Source organism: Palaemon carinicauda, chromosome 35 (genome assembly GCF_036898095.1).
Source record: "Palaemon carinicauda isolate YSFRI2023 chromosome 35, ASM3689809v2, whole genome shotgun sequence".
Taxonomy (NCBI): domain Eukaryota; kingdom Metazoa; phylum Arthropoda; class Malacostraca; order Decapoda; family Palaemonidae; genus Palaemon; species Palaemon carinicauda.
The window spans coordinates 17,103,050-17,124,229 of NC_090759.1; the positions used below are offsets into that span (position 1 = coordinate 17,103,050).

The following is a 21,180-nucleotide window of genomic DNA, read 5'->3' on the forward strand; positions in this document are numbered from 1 at the left end:
TGAGGCCTCTTCTCCAGCAATAACGGACTTATTGCTTTTAGGCGGGAGGAAACTCCTTTCCGCTCTCGGCAATGAAGCCTGTCGCTCAGCCTTTCTCTGGCCTTCAGGCTGAAAGGAATAGACTTTTCCTTCCCGCTGGACCTTTCTTCGCTCATGCGAAGCTGCGAACGTCCCTGCCCCCAGTCGGAGTGAGACCACCTCCATGGAGCATGGTTCGGACTTTTAGTCCCTTAAGAGATCTTGTCAAGAACCATTACGTCAGGCCCCTGATCGTATTCTGCCTTGGGGGACGGTGCTCCTGCTCACTCTGGTCTTGGCCAGTGTGTAAGCAATCTTTTTGGTCTCGTACGACTCCGCCCTTTCTAAGGAATAGGGGAAGGCAACATTCAGGTTCGCTCCTGAGTTGTTTGCTAGACTCAGAATCTTGGGGTTCCGGCCCTTCGGTCCAGCTCCTTCAAGATTTCGAGGCACCATTCTGTATCAGATGACCCAAACCTTCTCCTTCTTGCCAGTAAAGGAATCGAGGGGTTATCTTTGGGAACAGCTGCAGTTTGTCCTCACGTGCAGCCGGGTTGGGAGCACAGGAAGGACAAAGGGGAGAGTCTCCAGTACAGTATACCTCTTCAGTTCGGACTCAAGGACATTCATCTCGACCTGAATCCAGACCCTCCTCCGTCACGTCGCCCTACAGCACGATGTCGGATACATCGCAACGTCTCTCGCCTTCGAGTAGTATTACTCTGTGACGCAGGTGCTACAAGCTGGAGTCTGGAAGCGTCTAATGACCTTCGCAGCCCGCTTCCTGCAGGACGTGACCCACAGGAGTATCGATACGTTTCTATCGCTTTGTGGTGGCTACACAACAGCTGGTCTAACCTCAGGCTCCTTTTTAGACAGGTAGCAGAAGGTTGAGGGCATTGTTATCAGGTTTTAGTCTGCATGAACGAAAGAAGTATGTCTGGCCCTTACTTCTTTCTTCATCATCCCCTCTACGGGGAAGCAGCATCCTGGTCTCTGCATAGCTGACCTCAAACCTCTGCAGGTAAACCGTGCTTCCTTGTGTTCCGAGTATTGAGTCAATACTGTCGCGTCCCCCATACCCTGACGAGGTGGTATTGGGAACGTCCTAACCCAGAGTTCCTTCTGGAACTCTAGGTCAACTGCCTAGGACGGGTCACACTTCTTTCTTCACACTCAAGCTTATGTAGGCCACACGTTTCCTTGCGGAGCAAGGAACTTGTGAGGTGTAGGGACTCCTTTTCTCAAGTGCGACTCACTCGGATTTTGAGTCCCCGGGTAAAGCCAAAGCCAGTATGGCTGGGGACTTTCCACCCTTCCTAAGGGGTAAGTCACCCAATGTAAATAGCGTGGTTTGTATTTCGGTTACGGAACAAATGACAAATTCGGAGATAATTTGTATTTTTCCTAACCATACAAACCTTAGCTATTTACACATATTTGCCCGCCAGCCCTGTCCCCCAAGACAAGTCCTACCTTTAAGTGAAGTGAAGCAGTTCACCGGTGTGTGAGGGGGGGAGGGGTAGCTAGCTACACCCCCCCCCCCCCCGCTAACTAGCGCGGGGGTAATACACCCTCGTTAAATTCTAAAGGCTCGCCATTTCAGCTACGCTAAAAGGTACTGTAAACCCAATGTAAATAGCTAAGGTTTGTATGGTTAGGAAAAATACAAATTATCTCCGAATTTGTCATTTTTTCAAACTGTGCAAACCTGAGCTCTTTACTCATACTTGTTCCACCCTTACCTATCCACCCAGAAAGTCATGCCTGCAATCAAAAGGGACATAATACTCTGGGTGAGTATGTGAGCTGTATGGCGGGTCAACCCCCCCCCCTTCCGCGCTAACTGGCAAAGGTTCGTTAGCACCTCCTGTTTAAAATTTAAGCTAATTCCAGCTCTGCTGAAAACATATATTCATAGTAAAGAGCTCAGGTTTGTATAGTTAGGAAAAATACATATTACTTCCAAATTTTCATATTATTGTCAGATGTATAGTTTTCTGCATATTGAATTACTGTACAGTACTTTATGATGATTTATTCTACTGATTGTTGTAATTCAAACCTCCATAATGAGAAATGAGGTAAGAACTGTACCTGGTTGGACAGGTGAAATTCAAAGTACAGTACTTTACCTAGTCCTTATTTGAAGTGTGAATTCAGAGCTGTGGTTACAATTAATGGTAACCAATTAAGATATTAGTGAAGGTAATATTTATTTAAAAAAAAAAAGCTTAAAAAGGATATTATTTTGTGCATTTGCTAATGATTGTTTATCAAATATTGGAAAGAACCACAGTTAAGTAATTAGTAAAATTATTTTTCACAGATCATATACTGTGTCGTAAGTGTGGAAATGAACTGACTGAAAACTTTCTTGAGAATTTCATTAACATCACAAGCCCTCAGTCTGAGTCCATCAATAGGATTTCCTTGTTTGGTCACAACCATTTGGTGGTACAATCTCTAAGGAACCCAGCTGATTATGTCTTTTACCTGGTTACAGTAAAAGTTGCAGGATGCAAAGGAATTGGTGAGGTGAGTGTTATATTGTGGCATTTGATGATTTGTACTACAAGGTAGCACTGGTTAGCTACAACTCAAAAGCTTGAAAAGATGAAACTAATGGAATGATTTTGCATTTCATAAAAACTTAAGTATATATCAGGATAATTTATAATTGATTCATATGAGTGATAGGACAGTATTCTGTTAATGGATAGGTGTTCCGTAACTGGAATACAAACCACACTATTTAATAGGGGTATTACTTTCGGCGTAGCTGAAATGACGAGCCATTAATTTTTAACGAGAGTTTACTACCCACACCTCTAGTTAGCGGGGGTAGGGGAGGGTAGCTTGCTAAAATCCCCCCTCTCACACACCTGTGCTTGAGCTCACTTTGCTCTCAGCTCGGATGGTGGTTCGACGTGTCCGCTCTCATCCTTGCCGTCATATTGGCAGCCATTTAATTGCTTTTGTTTCTGTATATGTGAAGTTGGCCTCTGCGATCATGCGCACTTGCTCTGGGTTTCCCGACCGCCCCTGTGGAACATTCATGTCGGCATTCGAGACTAATCCTCACGTCCTTTGTCCTTCTGGTAGGGGCCAACCACGTGATAGTAACAACAAGTGTAGGGAGTGGTCTGCTTCCCAGTGAGAGAGGTTTTGCAACGATGGAAGAGGAAGTCCAAACGGGATATTTCTTCTTCGAAGGTTTTTTCGAAAGGAGAAAAACCCAAGGCCTCTTCTTCCGTTGCACAAACCTCGTCCGAAGCTCCCACTCGATCGGTCTCTTTTGAGAGACCGTCAAGTGGTAGCGTAGACCGATGTATTGTTAACCAACCTCGGGTATCAAGAGATGACGTTGCTTCCCCTAGCGAAGCAGCTCTACCTCTCTCCCCGGGGAGGATATGTCACTAGCCTCCTTATTTTAGCTTTGGTCTTCCTTGGGGCTTACGGGTTCCCCCTCCAAGGAGGTTTTGCTTAATTACATCCGATTGGGTGCCGTTGTCAAGCATTTGTCGTCACCGTCAGTGGTTGATTCTCTGTCTCTTGTCAACATTGCGGTGTCAGAGGTATCCAATGCGGTATCACCCATCTCTTCCACTCCAAACTCTACGGTAGCTGATGGCTTATTTTCTCCCGCTCCTGTTCAGCCTACGAGGGGGAAACTTAAATCCATCGTCTGTCTCTCCTGCTAGTGTTTCTCCCCCTCGGGGGAGTTCACTTACAGAGACTCCTCTTCGGAGGAGGACTGGAGAAGGTCAGCTTGCTGATCCAATGGCCCCCAGAGGGTGCATTCGTTGGAAGCGAGCCTTCCTCTTCGCCATAGAGGCCTTCCTTCACCTGCGGTGAGGAGCCGCCTCTTTGGTTCAACATCTTCGATGCAGTCCCCTGCAGAGGAGCCTCTAGACCAATCATCCGTCACTGCACCTGCATTGGTCCTAGACCTCTCTGCAGATCGTTTACGATCTCCTTCGGTGGAAGGTCGTCCTTTTAAAGGACACGTCGACCTTCCACCCGACAGACCTGCTATCACCGTTTCTACATGGGCCTAACAAGGCTCCACCCAAGCGTGCTGTTGCGCGCCAACAACATACGCGCGATGCGCCCACGAGACCTGACAAGCACTCTTTAGTAGCTCGTCAGGCCCCATCACTACGGGCAAACATCCATCATAACCCTAACATAGGGCATCAAGAGCGTACACGCCAACAGGCACGTACGCTCCATCACGCGCTATGCGTGCCCCCATGCGCATATGCGCCCACGTTCTCCTGTGCGCCCTGCGCAAACTGCGCCCACGCGCCAACAGTCTGCTACACGCCCGCACCCATCTGCGTGCCAACACTCACCTGCGCGCAAACTACCTGCCCGCCATCAATCTCTTGTGCAATGGCTCTCTTCTACACGCCAGCACTTCCCTACGCGCCTGCACGCCAACATTCTCCTGCACGTGCGCATACGCTCCCAACATCTAACTCTCCTGCGTGCCATGCTGCGCACCATCTTACGCGCCAACTCCCAACTGATAGCAGGACTTCTGGGAAGTCAGCCATGCTGTCTTCTCCCACGCGCCAACTCTTACCAACACGCCAACCTTCTCCCACGCGCATCCACAAGAATATGCGCACGCACGCCCATCTCCTCCGAGGGATGTGCGCCAACATTCTCCCGAGTGCCTTACATGTATCCACTGCGTGCCCGCGCGCTAGGGAACTTTCTCCTGCTCGCGCGCGCCTTACGGCCGGCACAGACGTGCACAGACACTCTCCCGCTCGCCCACGCATTCTTCGGGATAATCCTGCGTGCACGAATACTCTTCCACGCACGAGCCCCAATATTCTCCCTCGCGCAAGCGTCAATATCCTCCCACGCGCGAGACTACACACTCTAATGAACAACATACGGCATGGTCGCCATCGCCTCACTCCCCTCCCCGCAAGCGCATGCCACCATGCATTGTGGGAGAAGGGAAACTTCCAGAGGGTTCCAGGATCACAAAGCTACCACAGGTGAACCCACCAATGATAATGACTCCTCCAAGGGATCCTTCAATCCCTTTCCCTTCAAAGGGTATGTCTGACAGCGCGTCTGTCAGCCAACAGCCCTGGTTCGGTGCCCTGATCAGAGCCATAGCTCAGGCTTTCAAGCCTGTCTTCTCTGAATTGGGACACAGAACCATGGCTTCTTCTACCCCTTTGAAGAGAAAAAGTGGAGTCCCAGACGCGGTCATTTCCCCAAGGGCGAAACTGACTCCACGCAGACCTTCGAGGCAGGTTCCTTCTATTCCTCAGACTGCGTCTCCTTCCCTTTCGGACGAAGATTTCCCGTCTCCAAGGGAATCATGCGAGGAGAAACTTTCCCCCATCGCACCAATGGAGGAAACCTCTCTTCGCGCTGAAGGGTCTACTCAGTCGGGGATTGTAAGGAACATGCCACCCTCATCAATGTTGGAGTCTTATTTCCTTCCCAGGAAGGAATCTAAAGACTCCAAAACATTGCCTAAGTCCTCTACTTGGACTAGGATGGAGCAAACTAGCCACTCGGGGAATGTCCGCGACTCCCCAAGAAGAGCCTTCGGGGATAGAAAGAGACTTCGCTGCAAGTCCTACATCAGGAGGAGACCAGCAAGAGTCAGAACATGCGTTTTGGCAAGTTCTGACTCTAATGAGGGCTCTCAACGGGTTTTCCGATCCAGGGATCCCTCCTTGAGAGGGCAAGACCGCGTCTTTGGTACTCAAAAACCCTCTAAGACCAGTGCAGCCCTGCCCTGGTTTCAAGGGGGGTAAAGAGTACTAGGGACAAGATCTCACAACAGCTCTCCGAGATGTCCTCCTCCAACCGCTCCAATACCACCAACAAGCTCCCCCCCCCACCTCCTCTCGTTCAGCAGAGGAGGTACTTTGAGATCCTAGAGGAGCCTTGTCTAGCTCTTCCACTTCACCACTCGCTGGAAGAGCTAACCAGGGGAGTCCCTCTAGAGAGACTCCAACTGGCAGCTCTCATTTTCGGCAGCCGAGATCCTCAACCAGGAGAAAGTTGCGAAGTGTGCTATGCAAGCCACTTCGTGGCTCGATATATGGCTGGGGACCTTAGGTATCCTGATATGTTCGGAGGATTTCTCCAAGGAACGTGCCAGGAAAGCTATGGAAACCTTCCTTCTCTCAGGTACTCGCACGATCGAGTTTCTGGCCCACCAAGTCTCGAACCTGTGGGCAAATACCATCCTGAAACGTCGGGATACAGTAGCTGAGAGATTCCATCAGAAGGTCCCAAGCGCTGAGATCAATAGGCTCAGACATTCCTCCCTGGAGGGATCTGTCCTGTTCGAGCCTAAGGATGTGGAACATGCCGCTGAGAGGTGGAGGAAGTCTCATGAAGACTCCCTCCTTCATAGGGCTTTAACTTCCAAGCCCTATAAGCCTCCAGCACCACAGCAGTCCCGTTCAGTCAAGACCACTACGACGACAACAGCAGCGAAGACTTTGGTGATTAAGCCCTTTCCTGTCAAAGAAAGGAAAGGCAAAAAGTCTTCCAGGGGAGGCAAAAATCCTAGAGGGAGCAGCCGAGGCTGCAAACGCTAGGATAGGCAGTCTCCCTGCAGTTCCACAGTGGAGGGATGCCTTCAAAGTTGCTCAAACAGGTGGAAGCAACTCGGGGCTGATTCCTGGACAATCACTGTGATTAGTCTAGGATATCGCATCCCGTTCATAACATCTCTACCTCCCTTGGCAAGATGCTTTCCAACAACGGTGGGACAATATCGACGTTTACCCCTTTCCCGTTTTGTCTGATGAGGAGGGTACTCAACAAGACCAAAACATCGGTCAATCTTTCAATGACCCTCATAGCTCCGCTATGGCATCATGCAGAGTGGTTCCTGGACCTTCTGCAACTCCTAACGGAGCCACCAAGACAACTCCCTCCACGACACAATCTACTCAAACAACCACATGCCAACATCTTCCACAAAGCCGTAGGCTCACTACAACTTCATGCCTGGAGACTATCCAGTATCTCCTCTCTGAGAGAGGATTTTCACACCAAGTTGCAATCAGGATGTCTGGACACCTGCGAAGGTCATCAGCAGCAGTCTATACCAGGCAAAGTGGAAAGTCTTCTGTGGTTAGTGTCGTGGAAAGGGTATCTCTCCACTCGATGCTACTATTCCAGTAATAGCGGAGTTCCTCGTGTATTTGCGGGAAGAAATGCACCTATCAGTCTCGGCAGTGAAAGGCTGTCGCTCAGCCTTAAGCCTCGCCTTCAGACTAAAAGGAATGGACATTTCCTTATCGCTAGAACTTTCTCTACTCATACGGAGTTATGAACTTACCTGCCCTTAGTCGGAAGTGAGACCTCCCCCATAGAATGTGGTTCGAGTTCTCAGGTCTCTTAAGAGACCTCCCTCTGAACCATTACGCCAGGCATCAGATCGCCACCTAACCTGGAAGATGTTGTTCCTGCTAGCTTTGGCCTTGGCCAAGCAAGTCAGCGAACGTATGGTCTCTCGTATGACATCGCCCATTCAAGGGGATAGGGGAAGGTAACGTTCAGCTTCGTCCCTGAGTTTATTGCTAAGACTCAGAATCCAGGAGTAGCGGATCCTCAATTCGACTCCTTCCGGATTTCTAGTCTCCATAATGTAACAGATGACCCAGACCATCTCTTACTATGCCCAGTAAGGAGCTTGAGGCTTTACCTCAAAAGAACAGCTGCAGCTCGCCTTCGTGTGCTAGCACTATTCATCAGCACAGGGAGGACTAAGAGGAGGGTCACCAAGAACACCATCTCTGCATGGATTCACGGGGTCATTGACCTGGCTCTGAATCCAGACCCTCCTCCGTCACGTCGCCCCAGAGCACATGATGTCAGGGGCATAACTACGTCCCTGGTTTTCAAAAGAAATTTTTCAGTGACGCAGGTTCTTCAAGCTGGGGAGTGTAAACGTCAAACAATGTTCACATCCCACTACCTGCAAGACGTGACCCACAGGAGACTCGATACGTTTGCTATCGGTCCTGTGGTGGCTGCACAACAGCTGGTTTAAAACCTCAAGCCCCTTATTGGACAAGTAGCAGAAGGTTGAGGGCATTGTTACCCGGTTTTAGTCTGCATGAATGAAAAGGTTTGACTGGCCCTTATTCTTTTCTTCATCATCCCCTCTCTTTGGGAAAGCAGCATCCTGGGTTCTCTGCATAGCTGACCTCAAACCACTGCAGGTAAACCATGCTCCCTTGTGTTCCTAGTATTAATATTAATATTGTTATGTCCCCATACCCTGACGAGGTGGTATTTGGAAAGTCCTAGTCTACAACTTTCCATCTAAAGAACTTCAGAACAACTTTCTAGGACGAGTCACATTTCTTCTTACCTTCACACACAGCTTGCGTAGGCCGCAGACCTTGCTTAGCAAGGATTTAGCGAGGTGCAGGGACTCCTTATTCTTGTGTAAGGAGTCCCCGGGCAAAGCCAAAAGCCAGACTGACTGGGACGTCCAACCTTCCTAATGGGTGAGTCACCCCTATTAAATAGCGTGGTTTGTATTCCAGTTATGGAACAAATGACAAATTCTTAGATAATTTGTATTTTTCTTAACTATACAAACCTTAGCTATATAACCAAACTTGCCCGCCAGCCCTATCCCCCATGAAGTCCACCTCCAAGCAAAGTGAGCTCAAGCACAGGTGTGAGACGGGATACCCTCCCCACCCCCGCTAACTAGCTGTGTGGGTGGTAAACCCACGTTAAAAATTAATGGCTCGTCATTTCAGCTACTCTTAAAGTAATTCCCCTATTAAATAGCTAAGGTTTGTATAGTTAGGAAAACTACAAATTATCTACGAATTTGTCATTCTTTTAAAAAATGGAAGAAGGGGAAAGGTGCAGGTGTAAATAAAAAACGAAAAAAAAAGAAAAGAAAAAAAAAAAAGGCACATTCACTAGCAGTCCAGTGTTTCTGTGGAATGCAGACCTGTGTTTTATATAAGTTTAAACTTCATACAGAAAGGATCAGTTTATAACTCTTGTTCAGTTAAGTCTTTAGTACTGTAGTTAACAATTTTTCAAAAAATAGTGTTGTGGTAAAACAGTTTATTCTATAATTTTAGTATGAAATGATCTCCTACCACAGTGTGTTTCATCAACACTTGAATGGTAGCATCATTCAATTATGAGTTAGTTATAGAAAAATTGTGTTCATACAAAAGTACTGAAGTAATTTTATAAAGTGACCAGACACTGCAAATTGAGGTGATATTGATTGTAGTTACCTTCCCTGAGTACTCTGTTACACTCTACAAGGACAGAACTCTTGTATTTTCTTCCATTCTTGTTCATCATTCAGAAATTTTTTTTGTCTTTTATGGAGTAGGTTAGCAAAGGCACCAGCCTCCCCATCGAGATACTACCGCTAGAGATTTATTGGGTTGTTTGACTGGCTAGATAGTACTACTTTGGATCCTTCTCTGGTTATGACACATTTTTCCTTTACTTACACATGCATCGAATATTCTGGCCTATTCTTTACACACTTTTTTCCTTATACATTTGACAACACTAAGATAACTACAAACTTCTTCACTCACAGGGGTTAACTACTGCACTATAATTGTTCGGCAGTTACTTTCTACTTGGTAAAGGTAGAAGAGACTGGAACTGTGGTAAGCAGTTCCTATAAGAAGAGTCCAAAACCTTTATTCTCTAGGCTTGCTTAGTGCCATAGCCTCTACAATAGTCTTCTAATGCCTTGGGTTAGAGTTCTCTTGTGTGATAGTACTCACAGGTACATTATTCTATCAGTTTTTCCTTTCCTCACTGGGGGACTTTATCTTTGGAGCCCATTTGAAGTGTGTCTATTGGCATTATGAAACTGATGGTTTACTATAAAAAAATGAATTTCTTGGTTTTAGGATTTAATTAATTTACTGTACATAAAAAACATGCAGCAGGTTCATACTTCAGAGAATTACTATTTTCACCACCAGAGGTGACCAAGAACAAAGATCCATACTTGTACACATTACAAGGGGGTACTCAGTTGCATCTGTGGAGTATTTGGAGATTATGGCTGATTACTGATTAGGCTTATAATGTATTTTTATGTAAAAACAATATTGTTTTTAAGGAATTATATTTTACTAGGAGTGCTATATTTTCTAACCCCCATTATTTGCATGAATTCATGCATTCTTTTTCCAATTTCCCTTACCAATAGAGATTTTATCTCATTAAGTTTACTCATCCCATTGTAAGTAGGAATTAATTCCTTGACCCAAATGTACCTGGCACATTTTAAAGTAAGAGTTTGGATAATTCAAACCAAAATATTTCAAAATTTAATACTTCAGCATTGTGTCCATGCATGGTCTAGTTTTAAAGTACATTGTAGTTATATTATGTTTAATTATCATCAGTCAAAATGCAGTTTATTTTACTGTACAATTTGTTTTTGTGTTTGAGTAGTGTGTATGTTAGATTCTGTTTTTTTATGCTTAACCTTAGATATTGATATGTCTTTCTTTTTCCTCCGAATTTAAATGCTTGTACATGTATGCTAAAAGCACATTGATCATGCATGATCTGACTATGTTGATGTATGTTTTGTAATAGTAGAATATTTATTATAAAAATTATTTGTACTGTATGTAAGGAAAGTACTGCAATTTTAATTTTTCAATATTTAACTTAGCCGGTGATTATAATAGCTGCAACTCTGTTGCCCGACAGACAACTCTAAGGTAAAAACTCGCCAGCGATCGCTACACAGGTTGCGGGTGTGCCCAACAGCGCCATCTGTCGTCCAGATACCCAGTACTCAATGTAAACAAAGACTCAATTTTCTCTCTGTCGTGCTATCGACAAGACGTACTTACTCGCTGTTGCTAAACTGGAGTTTTTTCACAACTAATTGGTGAAGTACTTTATTCTAGTTTTGAGCTTTCGCTTTGCAGGGTTTCTCTTCACACAAATCCTTGAACTCTTTTTGATAACGGATTCTTTGTTGATGACTTTTTGATAGTTTTTTGAATTTCCCTTTGACCAATTCAAAATGGCTGACCCTTCACAAGTCCCAAAATTTAGGAAGTGTAATGCTAGGGACTGTTCAAGGCGTCTTCCGAAGGCTTCTATCGACCCTCACACTGTTTGTTCCAATTGTCGGGATAAAACCTGTCAATTGGAAGATCGGTGTGAGGAGTGCGTTGGGCTTTCGGAATTCGATTTTATCGAATTCCAAAAGTATACACGTAGGCTAGAGAGAGATAGAGTTAGGAGAAGTTCTTCTCGTTCTGTTGATATATCCTCTCCTCATGCCCCACAACCTATTCCTTCCCCTGTAGTGGTTGCTCCTAACCCCCCTCCTGGCACTCAGGAACCTTCGATGGCTGATATGATGCGTGCCATCCAGGCTCTGGGTGAGAGAGTTGAGTCCCTTGCTAGTGACCGTAATCAGCTCATGGCGGATGTGAAGGAGCTTAAGTGCAAAAGTGCAGTGGGAAGTGCTAAAGTGCCGAGTGATAGTGTTGTGGATAGTGTTGCGCTTGAGGGTTCGTCTGTTCGTGCCTGTCGTCCTCCTAGTCCGGGACCTCTTGCAAGCTCCCAAGTCCAGGGGAGAAGCAATGTCGTACGACAAATGGGTTCGAGAGGCTTTAATCAGCGAACAGACGTTCCCTCCGTGGTATCGGGCGTATCTACCCAAGATCGCCCCTGCCTAACTAAGACGAGAGAGCCCATTTATACCTCGTCTTCGGAAGGTGTTTCTCGCAAGAAACCCTGGACCAAGGTCTCACGACCGTTAAAGCGCAAGTTGGTCCCTTCCGCACAAGTCCAACGGCCCAGTTGTAGCCACTGGGTCAGTTCGGACTCGCTGCCGTCATCCGATGACTGCTCACCGCCTAAGAGAGGCAAAGCGGTACCGCTTCAGACAGTTACACCGTCTGTCGCCGCACCTGCTCCTGTAGACCCTAAGTGGTCTCTACTGCAAGACATGCAGTCTAAACTAACGTCTCTTATGCAGGACTTTCGTGCGGTGAAGGTTGCTGCCGCACCAGCTAGTGCAGCTCCTTGCCTACAACCGCCCATACGATCGGTTGTGCGTCCTGTGGACGCTGAGGTAACCTTCTCACGCACTCCAGTTGAGAGAGTTCCGCCACCCATGCGTTCCAGTGTGATCTGCCAGCCGCATGTTGACGTTCAGCGACGCACGGAGGTCTCCGTTGACGTTCGTGAGGTTCAACAACCGTCAGAGTGATTTTGTTTTGACGCGGTGCGTCAACCTCCGCAACCCAGTGTGGTTGCCACTGCTCACCCACATCAGTCCAGACAGTCTGGAGTAGACGCTGTGCGTCCCCGCGCTGCTATGGTTGTTGCCAGCTCACAGACTGGGCAACTGTTCCATGACGTTGCGTCCGGCTCAGTCACGCATGCACCCGTGCGACCGGACTCAGCTAACCAGCCGTTACCCACTCCGTTGCCGTTCCCTCATCAGTTATCGGATGAGGGACTTTCTGATGATGATGTTGCTGCACACGTAGATGAACCGCATTCAGAACTGGACGAGCCTAAGTCTACGCAACCCTCTTTGGACTTTAGGAAAGTTTTGGCCCTTTTCAAAGAGATGTTTCCGGACCAGTTTGTTTCTGTGGCTCCGCGTTCTCCTCCGTCAGAGTTTGTGTTAGGCATGCCGTCAACCTCTCCTGCCTTTACTAGACTCGTCCTCGCACGCTCGTCCAAGAGAGCTTTGCGGGTGATAGGAGAATGGCTGCAGTCCAAGAAGAGTTTAGGGAAGACAGCTTTTACGTTTCCCCCTGCTAGACTCTCTTCTAGATCGAGCGTCTGGTATGCCACGGGAGAAGTTCTCGGCTTGGGAGTTCCTGCCTCTGCCCAGGGCGACTTCTCAAGTCTTGTAGACTCTCCCCGCCGCCTTGCCATGAGACGCTCAAAGATAGGTTGGTCATCTTCGGACCTGGACCACCTTTTGAAAGGTATCTTTAGAGCCTTCGAAGTTTTTAACTTCTTAGACTGGTGTCTAGGAGCTCTAAGCAGAAAGATCTCTCCGACAGAGAAGGAGACTTCCTTGCTCATTATGTCCTGCATGGACAAGGCCGTACGTGATGGGTCTAATGAGCTTGCTGCATCATTTGTGTCCGGAGTCCTTAAGAAGCGTGAAAACCTATGCTCATTCCTTTCAGCTGGAGTTACACCATGCCAGAGATCCGAACTTCTGTTTGCTCCTCTTTCCAAGTGCCTTTTTCCAGAAGACCTGATTAAGGAAATTGCCGCTTCTTTGATACAGAAGGACACTCACGATCTTGTTGCGTCCTCCGCTCGCAAAGCCACCCCTTTGCCTACCTTGTCAGCTAGACCAAGGATGGACACTCCAGCGTCCCGTTTTATTCCGCCCTTTCGTGGCAGAGCCTCCAGCAGAGGAGGTGCTCGTACCGAAGGGAAACGAGGAAAGAAGAAAGGAACCAAGTCCTTTAAGGGCAGAGTCTGACTGCCAGCTTCTTCAGACAGCAGTGGGAGCCAGACTCAAGAACTTCTGGCAGACCTGGGAAAAGAGAGGCGCAGATGCACAATCTGTGAAGTTGCTCAGAGAGGGGTACAAGATCCCGTTTGTACGGAAACCCCCTCTAGCAACGTCTCCCATCGATCTCTCTCCCAGGTACAGAGAGGAAGACAAGAGACGAGCCTTGAAACAGGAAGTGTCTCTTTTACTAGAGAAGGGAGCGGTGGTCAAAGTCTCGGACCATCAAACCCCGGGATTCTACAACCGACTCTTCTTGGTGTCAAAGAAGACAGGAGGGTGGAGGCCGGTGCTAGACGTCAGTGCTCTGAATGTCTTTGTCACAAAGCAGACGTTCTCCATGGAGACCACAAAGTCGGTTCTAGCAGCGGTCAGAAGGGAAGACTGGATGGTCTCTTTAGACCTAAGGGACGCCTACTTCCACGTCCCCATCCACCCGGACTCCCAACCTTTTCTGAGATTCGTTTTCGAAAAGGTTGTCTACCAGTTTCAAGCCCTGTGCTTTGGCCTAAGCACAGCTCCTCTTGTGTTTACGAGGCTGATGAGGAATGTAGCCAAATTCCTTCATTTAGCGGACATCCGAGCCTCCCTCTATTTGGACGACTGGCTTCTCAGAGCTTCTTCCAGTCGTCGCTGTCTGAAGGATCTAAAGTGGACTCTAGATCTGACCAAGGAATTGGGTCTCCTTGTCAATATGGAAAAGTCACAAGTGGTCCCATCCCAAACTATTGTGTATTTAGGGATGGAGATTCACAGTCTAGCTTTTCGGGCTTTTCCGTCGGCCCCCAGAACAAGCCAAGCCCAGTTATGCATCCAGAACATGCTGAAGAAGGAACGATGTTCAGTCAGATAGTGGATGAGTCTGATAGGGACGCTATCATCCCTGGAACAGTTTGTGTCATTAGGAAGACTACACCTCCGTCCTCTTCAATATCACCTAGCATTTCACTGGAAAAAGGACAAGACGCTAGAAGCGGTCTCGATCCCCATTTCCGAGAAGATGAAGTCTTGCCTGACTTGGTGGAAGGACAGTATCAGCTTCAGAGAGGGTCTGCCCCTGGCTGTTCAGACTCCCAACCACGTTCTCTTCTCGGACGCATCGGACGTAGGCTGGGGCGCGACATTAGACGGTCGGGAATGTTCGGGATTATGGAACTCGAGTCAAAGGATAATGCATATCAACTGCAAGGAGCTACTGGCAGTACATCTGGCCTTGAAAAGCTTCAGGTCTCCTTCAAGGCAAAGTGGTAGAAGTGAACTCGGACAACACCACTGCCTTGGCTTACATCTCCAAGCAAGGAGGGACCCACTCACTGACGTTGTACGAGATCGCAAGGGACCTGCTCATCTGGTCAAAAGGTCAAAACATATCACTAGTTACGAGGTTCATCCAAGGCAACTTGAATGTCATGGCAGATTGTCTCAGTCGGAAGGGACAAGTAATTCCAACAGAATGGACCCTCCACAAGGATGTATGCAAGAGACTTGGGGCCAACCAACCATAGATCTCTTTGCAACCTCGATGACCAAGAGGCTCCCAATATATTGCTCACCAATCCCGGACCCAGCAGCAGTTCATATAGATGCCTTTCTCCTAGATTGGTCGCATCTAGATCTATACGCATTCCCACCGTTCAAGATTGTCAACAAGGTACTGCAGAAGTTCACCTCTCACGAAGGGACAAGGTTGACGCTAGTTGCTCCCCTCTGGCCCGCGAGAGAATGGTTCACCGAGGTACTTCGATGGCTAGTAGACGTTCCCAGAAGTCTTCCTCTAAGGGTGGACCTTCTACGTCAGCCACACGTAAAGAAGGTACACCAAAGCCTCCACGCTCTTCGTCTGACTGCCTTCAGACTATCGAAAGACTCTCGAGAGCTAGAGGCTTTTCGAAGGAGGCAGCCAGTGCGATTGCTAGAGCAAGGAGAACATCCACCCTTAGAGTCTACCAATCGAAGTGGGAAGTCTTCCGAAACTGGTGCAAGTCAGTATCTGTATCCTCGACCAGTACCTCTGTAGCTCAAATAGCTGACTTTCTCTTATACCTGAGAAAAGAACGATCTCTTTCAGCTCCCACTATCAAGGGCTACAGAAGCATGTTGGCATCGGTCTTCCGGCATAGAGGCTTGGATCTTTCCAACAATAAAGATCTACAGGACCTCCTTAAGTCTTTCGAGACCACGAAGGAGCGTCGTTTGGTTACACCTGGTTGGAATTTAGACGTGGTACTAAGATTCCTCATGTCAGACAGGTTTGAGCCGCTACAATCAGCCTCCCTGAAAGATCTCACCTTAAAGACACTTTTCCTGGTATGCTTAGCCACAGCTAAAAGAGTCAGTGAGATTCATGCCTTCAGCAAGAACATCGGATTTTCGTCAGAAAAAGCTACATGTTCACTACAACTTGGTTTTCTAGCCAAAAATGAGCTACCTTCTCGACCTTGGCCAAAATCGTTCGATATTCCCAGCTTATCGAATATGGTAGGCAATGAACTAGAAAGAGTCTTATGCCCTGTGAGAGCTCTTAAGTTCTATTTAAAACGAACTAAACCTTTACGAGGCCTATCTGAAGCTTTATGGTGTTCAGTTAAGAAACCATCTTTGCCTATGTCAAAGAATGCTTTATCCTATTTTATCAGACTGTTAATACGAGAAGCTCATTCCCATCTGAGTGAGGAAGACCAAGCATTGCTGAAGGTAAGGACACACGAAGTTAGAGCTGTCGCAACTTCCGTGGCCTTTAAGCAAAATAGATCTCTGCGAAGTATAATGGACGCAATCTATTGGAGAAGCAAGTCAGTGTTTGCGTCTTTTTATCTAAAGGATGTCCAGTCTCTTTACGAGGACTGCTACACACTGGGACCATTCGTAGCAGCGAGTGCAGTAGTGGGTGAGGGCTCAACCACTACAATTCCCTAATTCCATACCCTTTTAATCTTTCTCTTGAAATGTTTTTATTGTTGTTTTTTCGGGTTGTCCGGAAGGCTAAGAAGCCTTTCGCATCCTTGTTGATTTGGCGGGTGGTCAAAGTCATTTCTTGAGAGCGCCTAGATTAGGGGTTTTGATGAGGTCCTGTTGTATGGGTAGCAACCCTTGATACTTCAGATCCTAGGGGTCGATCAGCATCCTAAGAGGATCGCGAGGCTCCGTAAGGAAGACGTACTTAAAAGGCAGAGTAATTGTTCAAGTCGACTTCCTTACCAGGTACCTATTTATTTTGTTTTTGTTATTTTGATAACTTCTAAAATGAAATAAAAACTCTTAGCTCATAAAAATGTGAACATTTATTGCTGGTCTCTACCCACCCCCCTGGGTGTGAATCAGCTATTATAATCACCGGCTAAGTTAAATATTGAAAAATGTTATTTTGATAATAAAATAAATTTTTGAATATACTTACCCGGTGATTATAAATTAAAGGACCCTCCCTTCCTCCCCAATAGAGACGCAGTGGAACGAGGAGAAAATTGAGTCTTTGTTTACATCAGTGTTTCTCAACCTTTTTCTGGTGGTGGCCCCCTTCAATCCAGTGCAAGTTCTTGTGGCCCCTCCATGCCAACATTGAGTTCTAATGCACCCCCCCCCCCAGCGCACGCCATCCGTCCATCACCTTAATACGCCTAGGGAAATAGATCTATTAATGGTTCTAGCTTGAATAGTACCATGTACTCAAAACACTAATTTCAGGTATAAATCAAATAACAATATTAATTAGAAAAATATTTTATTTGAATATTTATTTACAAAAGGAATACAAAACAAGGAATACATGTAGGTACAATTGGCTTTATCTTGAAAGGTTTCAGTGGGATCCCTGTGACGGATGCAAGGCTGCCAACTTGTCAGTGTTTGGCTTGAAAGCTGTTAGAGTGAGACGTAAATTGCCTCTTTTTTTTTTTTTTTCCCTCTATGTCAAGGCGAATTCGTGTCTTTGACAGCAGGTACATCACCCGATTGAAACCAGTCTCAACCAAGTAAGATGTGGGTAAGGCAAGTAAGAGCAACTTCACATCTTTCCAGAGTATTGGGTACTACTTATACATATCTTGATTCATCCACAGCTTCTGGTGTCCTCCATGCTTGAACCTTGCTTGAGCTGTTGTGTTATTCTGAAGTTCAATGAGACTTTCTTGTAGGGTGACATCAACTTCAGATACATCAGCAATGAAGGGATCCACAAACCAGTGTGGCACAGTCATTTGCAGTAGGTCAGAGAAGTGAGTTTCCATATCATTATGCAACTGCTTCAGATGGTCAACATTCACTGCTAGGTCATCATCAAGCAGTTTGGTGGATATAACTGCTAAGGAAGGAAACTGTGCAAACTCTCGTCTTCCAAGGTTCAATCAGAACAGCTTGAGTTTCCCTTTAAATGCAGTAATTGCCTCCTAGCAGGAAAACAGGGTGGAGTTATTTCCTTGAAGCTCTTTGTTCAGAACATTTAGCTTTTCAAATATGTCTGACAGGTATAAGATGTCACTCTTTGCATCAACAAGTTTCTGTCCAAGTTCTGTCCCACTAAAGAAAGAGATAACACTCCCTAAGTGCAATAAAAAATAGTGCACAGAAAGATCGCCTCTTTCAGCAATTATGAAAAGATGACAGCACTTCTTTTAAAATGCGTAAAGCAGTTTCCTTTTCCTTGTAATTTCAGGTTAAGGTTATTTAAATGTGAAATTATTTAATATTTCAAGTGTTTTGAACTAAAACCTGACTTCAGTGTGCAACGCATTTTCAAATTCTTCATTGTTCTTTTCACATAATTGCTGAAAGAGGCGATCTTTCTTTGCACTATTTTTTATCAAGTTGATAGCCTTGATAACATGCCCAAGTGCTTCATGCAGACGTCCTGCTAGGTTTTTGGCAACCAGGTGCTGCCAGTGAACAACACAGTGCACACAAACGACATTAGAAACAGCTTTTTTTAAGTAAGCACTGAATCCCTGATACCTTCCAATCATAACAGCAGCGCCATCTGTTGCACAAGCCACAATGTTCTTGAGTGTAATGTTATTCCCCTCAAAATAGACCTCAAGTTTTTTGAAGATGGATTCACCTTTAGTGTCATTCGTTAATTTCAATGCGAAAAGCATTTCTTGACATATTTCATGAACATCAAGAAACCAGACAAATACCACCAGAAGAGCAAAATTATCAGGTAAAGTTGATTCGTCGAGATGAAGCGAGAATTCATTCACCTGCAGTTTTGAGACTAATTGGCTTTCAACATCAGCTGCCATCTCATCAATGCAGCGTGATACTGAGGAGTTGCTTAGAGGAATAACACTAGTTACCTCTTGTGGACTCTGATGACTGTTGAAAGCACTACAGCCACAGACGGCATGATCAGAGATTCATCGATAGTATGAGGCTTACCTGCTTTTGCAATCAAATTTGCTCTCTTGTAAGAAGCCAACATCCCTCTATCTACTTTTGCCACTTTTTGGGTAAACATATGATTCACTGTCATCCTTCCTTGGAACTCATCAAGTAATTTTTTGAAGAAATCTAGCGGCTTGTCTTTCTTGTCTTTATGTGCAGTCTCCAGATGCTTTTTCAGTTTGCTGGGACGCATACTTTCATTTGAGAGTGAGGTCATACATAGCAGGCACATATTTCACTGTCTGCAAAAATTACCTGGTACTGTATATTGAATTGAATGATGTTTAAACTAAAGTCAAGCATGATAAACAGAATATTCGAAGCATAATAATGATTTATTTCAAAATATTACACATTTATATATTTTGTGGGTCCTAAATTTTCTGTGGCCCCCCCATGGCCCCCCATTTTTCCAATTTTGTCTTGTGGCCCCTGAAAAATTCTCATGGCCCCCAAGGGGGCCATATGGCCCACGTTGAGAAACACTGGTTTACATTGAGTACTGGGTATCTGGACGACAGATGGCGCTGTTGGGCACACCCGCAACCTGTGTAGCGATCGCGGGCGAGTTTTTACCTTAGAGTTGTCTGTCGGGCAACAGAGTTGCAGCTATTATAATCACCGGGTAAGTATATTCAAAAATTTATTTTATTATCAAAATAACATGTTTCCATGTTTAGATTTTTTATATAATGGCCTTGTGTAAAATTTTAAAAGTTAATCTTTTCTTGATTTTTAATTGCAGTACAATTACAGTACATTAATTTTATTATTTATGTAAATGAGTATAGCAAACATTGTTTGGTTGTATTTACATAACAGTGGTATAGTGAGCATACCTGGTTTCCTGGATATTCTTGGAAAGTCTGCATATGCCCACGTTGCAACGCTCAACTTGGCTGGTAAGTTATATGTTAGTGATTTGATTGATTTATTTTTATTTTGCCTTAGTAGTTATTTTATTTTCTTTAGAAGTAACTTGTTTAATTCAATTGTAGTTAGATTTTCTGATTACTTAAGCAACAACATTATGTGTATATTTGTTTCATCATGACCCCATTAATCAAAAATAGGCCTGTACAGTACTTTAATGTATTTGGTTCTTTTTCTAATGTTCTTAGGTTCCTCAGTCTTTTGTATGACCAACATAAGAAGGAAGCCTCTCCACACTAATCTTTTATTCCTTATGCTGGGATAACACATTCACGTATCTTGCTCCTGTTTTCTCCTGTAAGAGGATTTAATGGTAGTTGGCAACCAAATACATCAAACTTTAGGGCTTGCGAAGTAAAACCGAGGGTGTTGGTATGTCTGGCGTGTGGCGCTACATTTTTTTGGGTGGCACACGTACCCTCCGGTATCCGATTGGATGCAAATCATGGTCGAGGCTCAAGCCCGTAAATGAGGGAGTGTACAGATTTGGTGGGTTTGACTGTCTGCTGAAAATAGCATGTAGATGAGATGTATATAGCTTGTAGGTTGGACATAAACATGGTATATTTATGGTGGGTAAATCTTTAATTGGTAAGGTCGACCGGGTATATCTGACAACATTTCTGATTGACCTCCTAGTGGAAAATATTGGAAACTTTTGACCATGTGGTATTTAAAGAGCCGCGAGATAATTCAGTTCACTAGTTCAGTGACCAAGCATCTAATTTTTGTATGATGTATACTTTGGGCACAATATTGTGTATTTTCCCATAGCGACTTGGTTTTTGTATGTGTTGTCTGTGCTACTATATGTATTATCATCTTAAGGCATTAAAGTACCGGTAAATATTATACCCAATGAAAGTAATAACAACACCACACGAAATTACTGTAAACATTTCAAATATATTACAAAAACTAGTAAATATCATATTAGAGGTAATGATACTTAAAATGCCTGAATGAAATAACATATAAATAAGTAAAAAAAGTAAATACATGATGCAAGTAATAATACAAACTTATGAAATGAATACCTCTAGTATATTTCCGGATAAGTCAATACACATGAGTTTGTACAAATCAAAATTAAGGTTGGGCTAAACACTAGCCTGTGGTTAAGAGTTGCCATCTCCTGTGTAATTACAGTAGATGGTATTATTTCATACAGATTGGCTTTCCTGCCCTTCATGGCGGATGATTCTTTTACTTTGGCTAATAATGAATGGATTAGCATATCTCTAAAAGAGGGAGTGGTTATCAAATAATTCTATGAAATTCTGTGATTCTTTGACAAAGTACGTAATCAGAATACCCAAGTC

The 21,180-nt window shown here is 45.3% G+C and overlaps 1 protein-coding gene across 1 annotated transcript in view; it reads left to right on the plus strand.

The window, feature by feature from the left end:
• LOC137627644 (uncharacterized) overlaps positions 1-21,180 on the plus strand; it is a 598,615-nt gene that overhangs the window by 42,944 nt on the left and 534,491 nt on the right. Inside the window, exons 2-3 of the mRNA XM_068358784.1 lie at positions 2,348-2,556; positions 19,748-19,827. Of these exons, the coding sequence (XP_068214885.1) occupies positions 2,348-2,556; positions 19,748-19,827 (289 nt within the window). The remainder of the gene's footprint in view (positions 1-2,347; positions 2,557-19,747; positions 19,828-21,180) is intronic.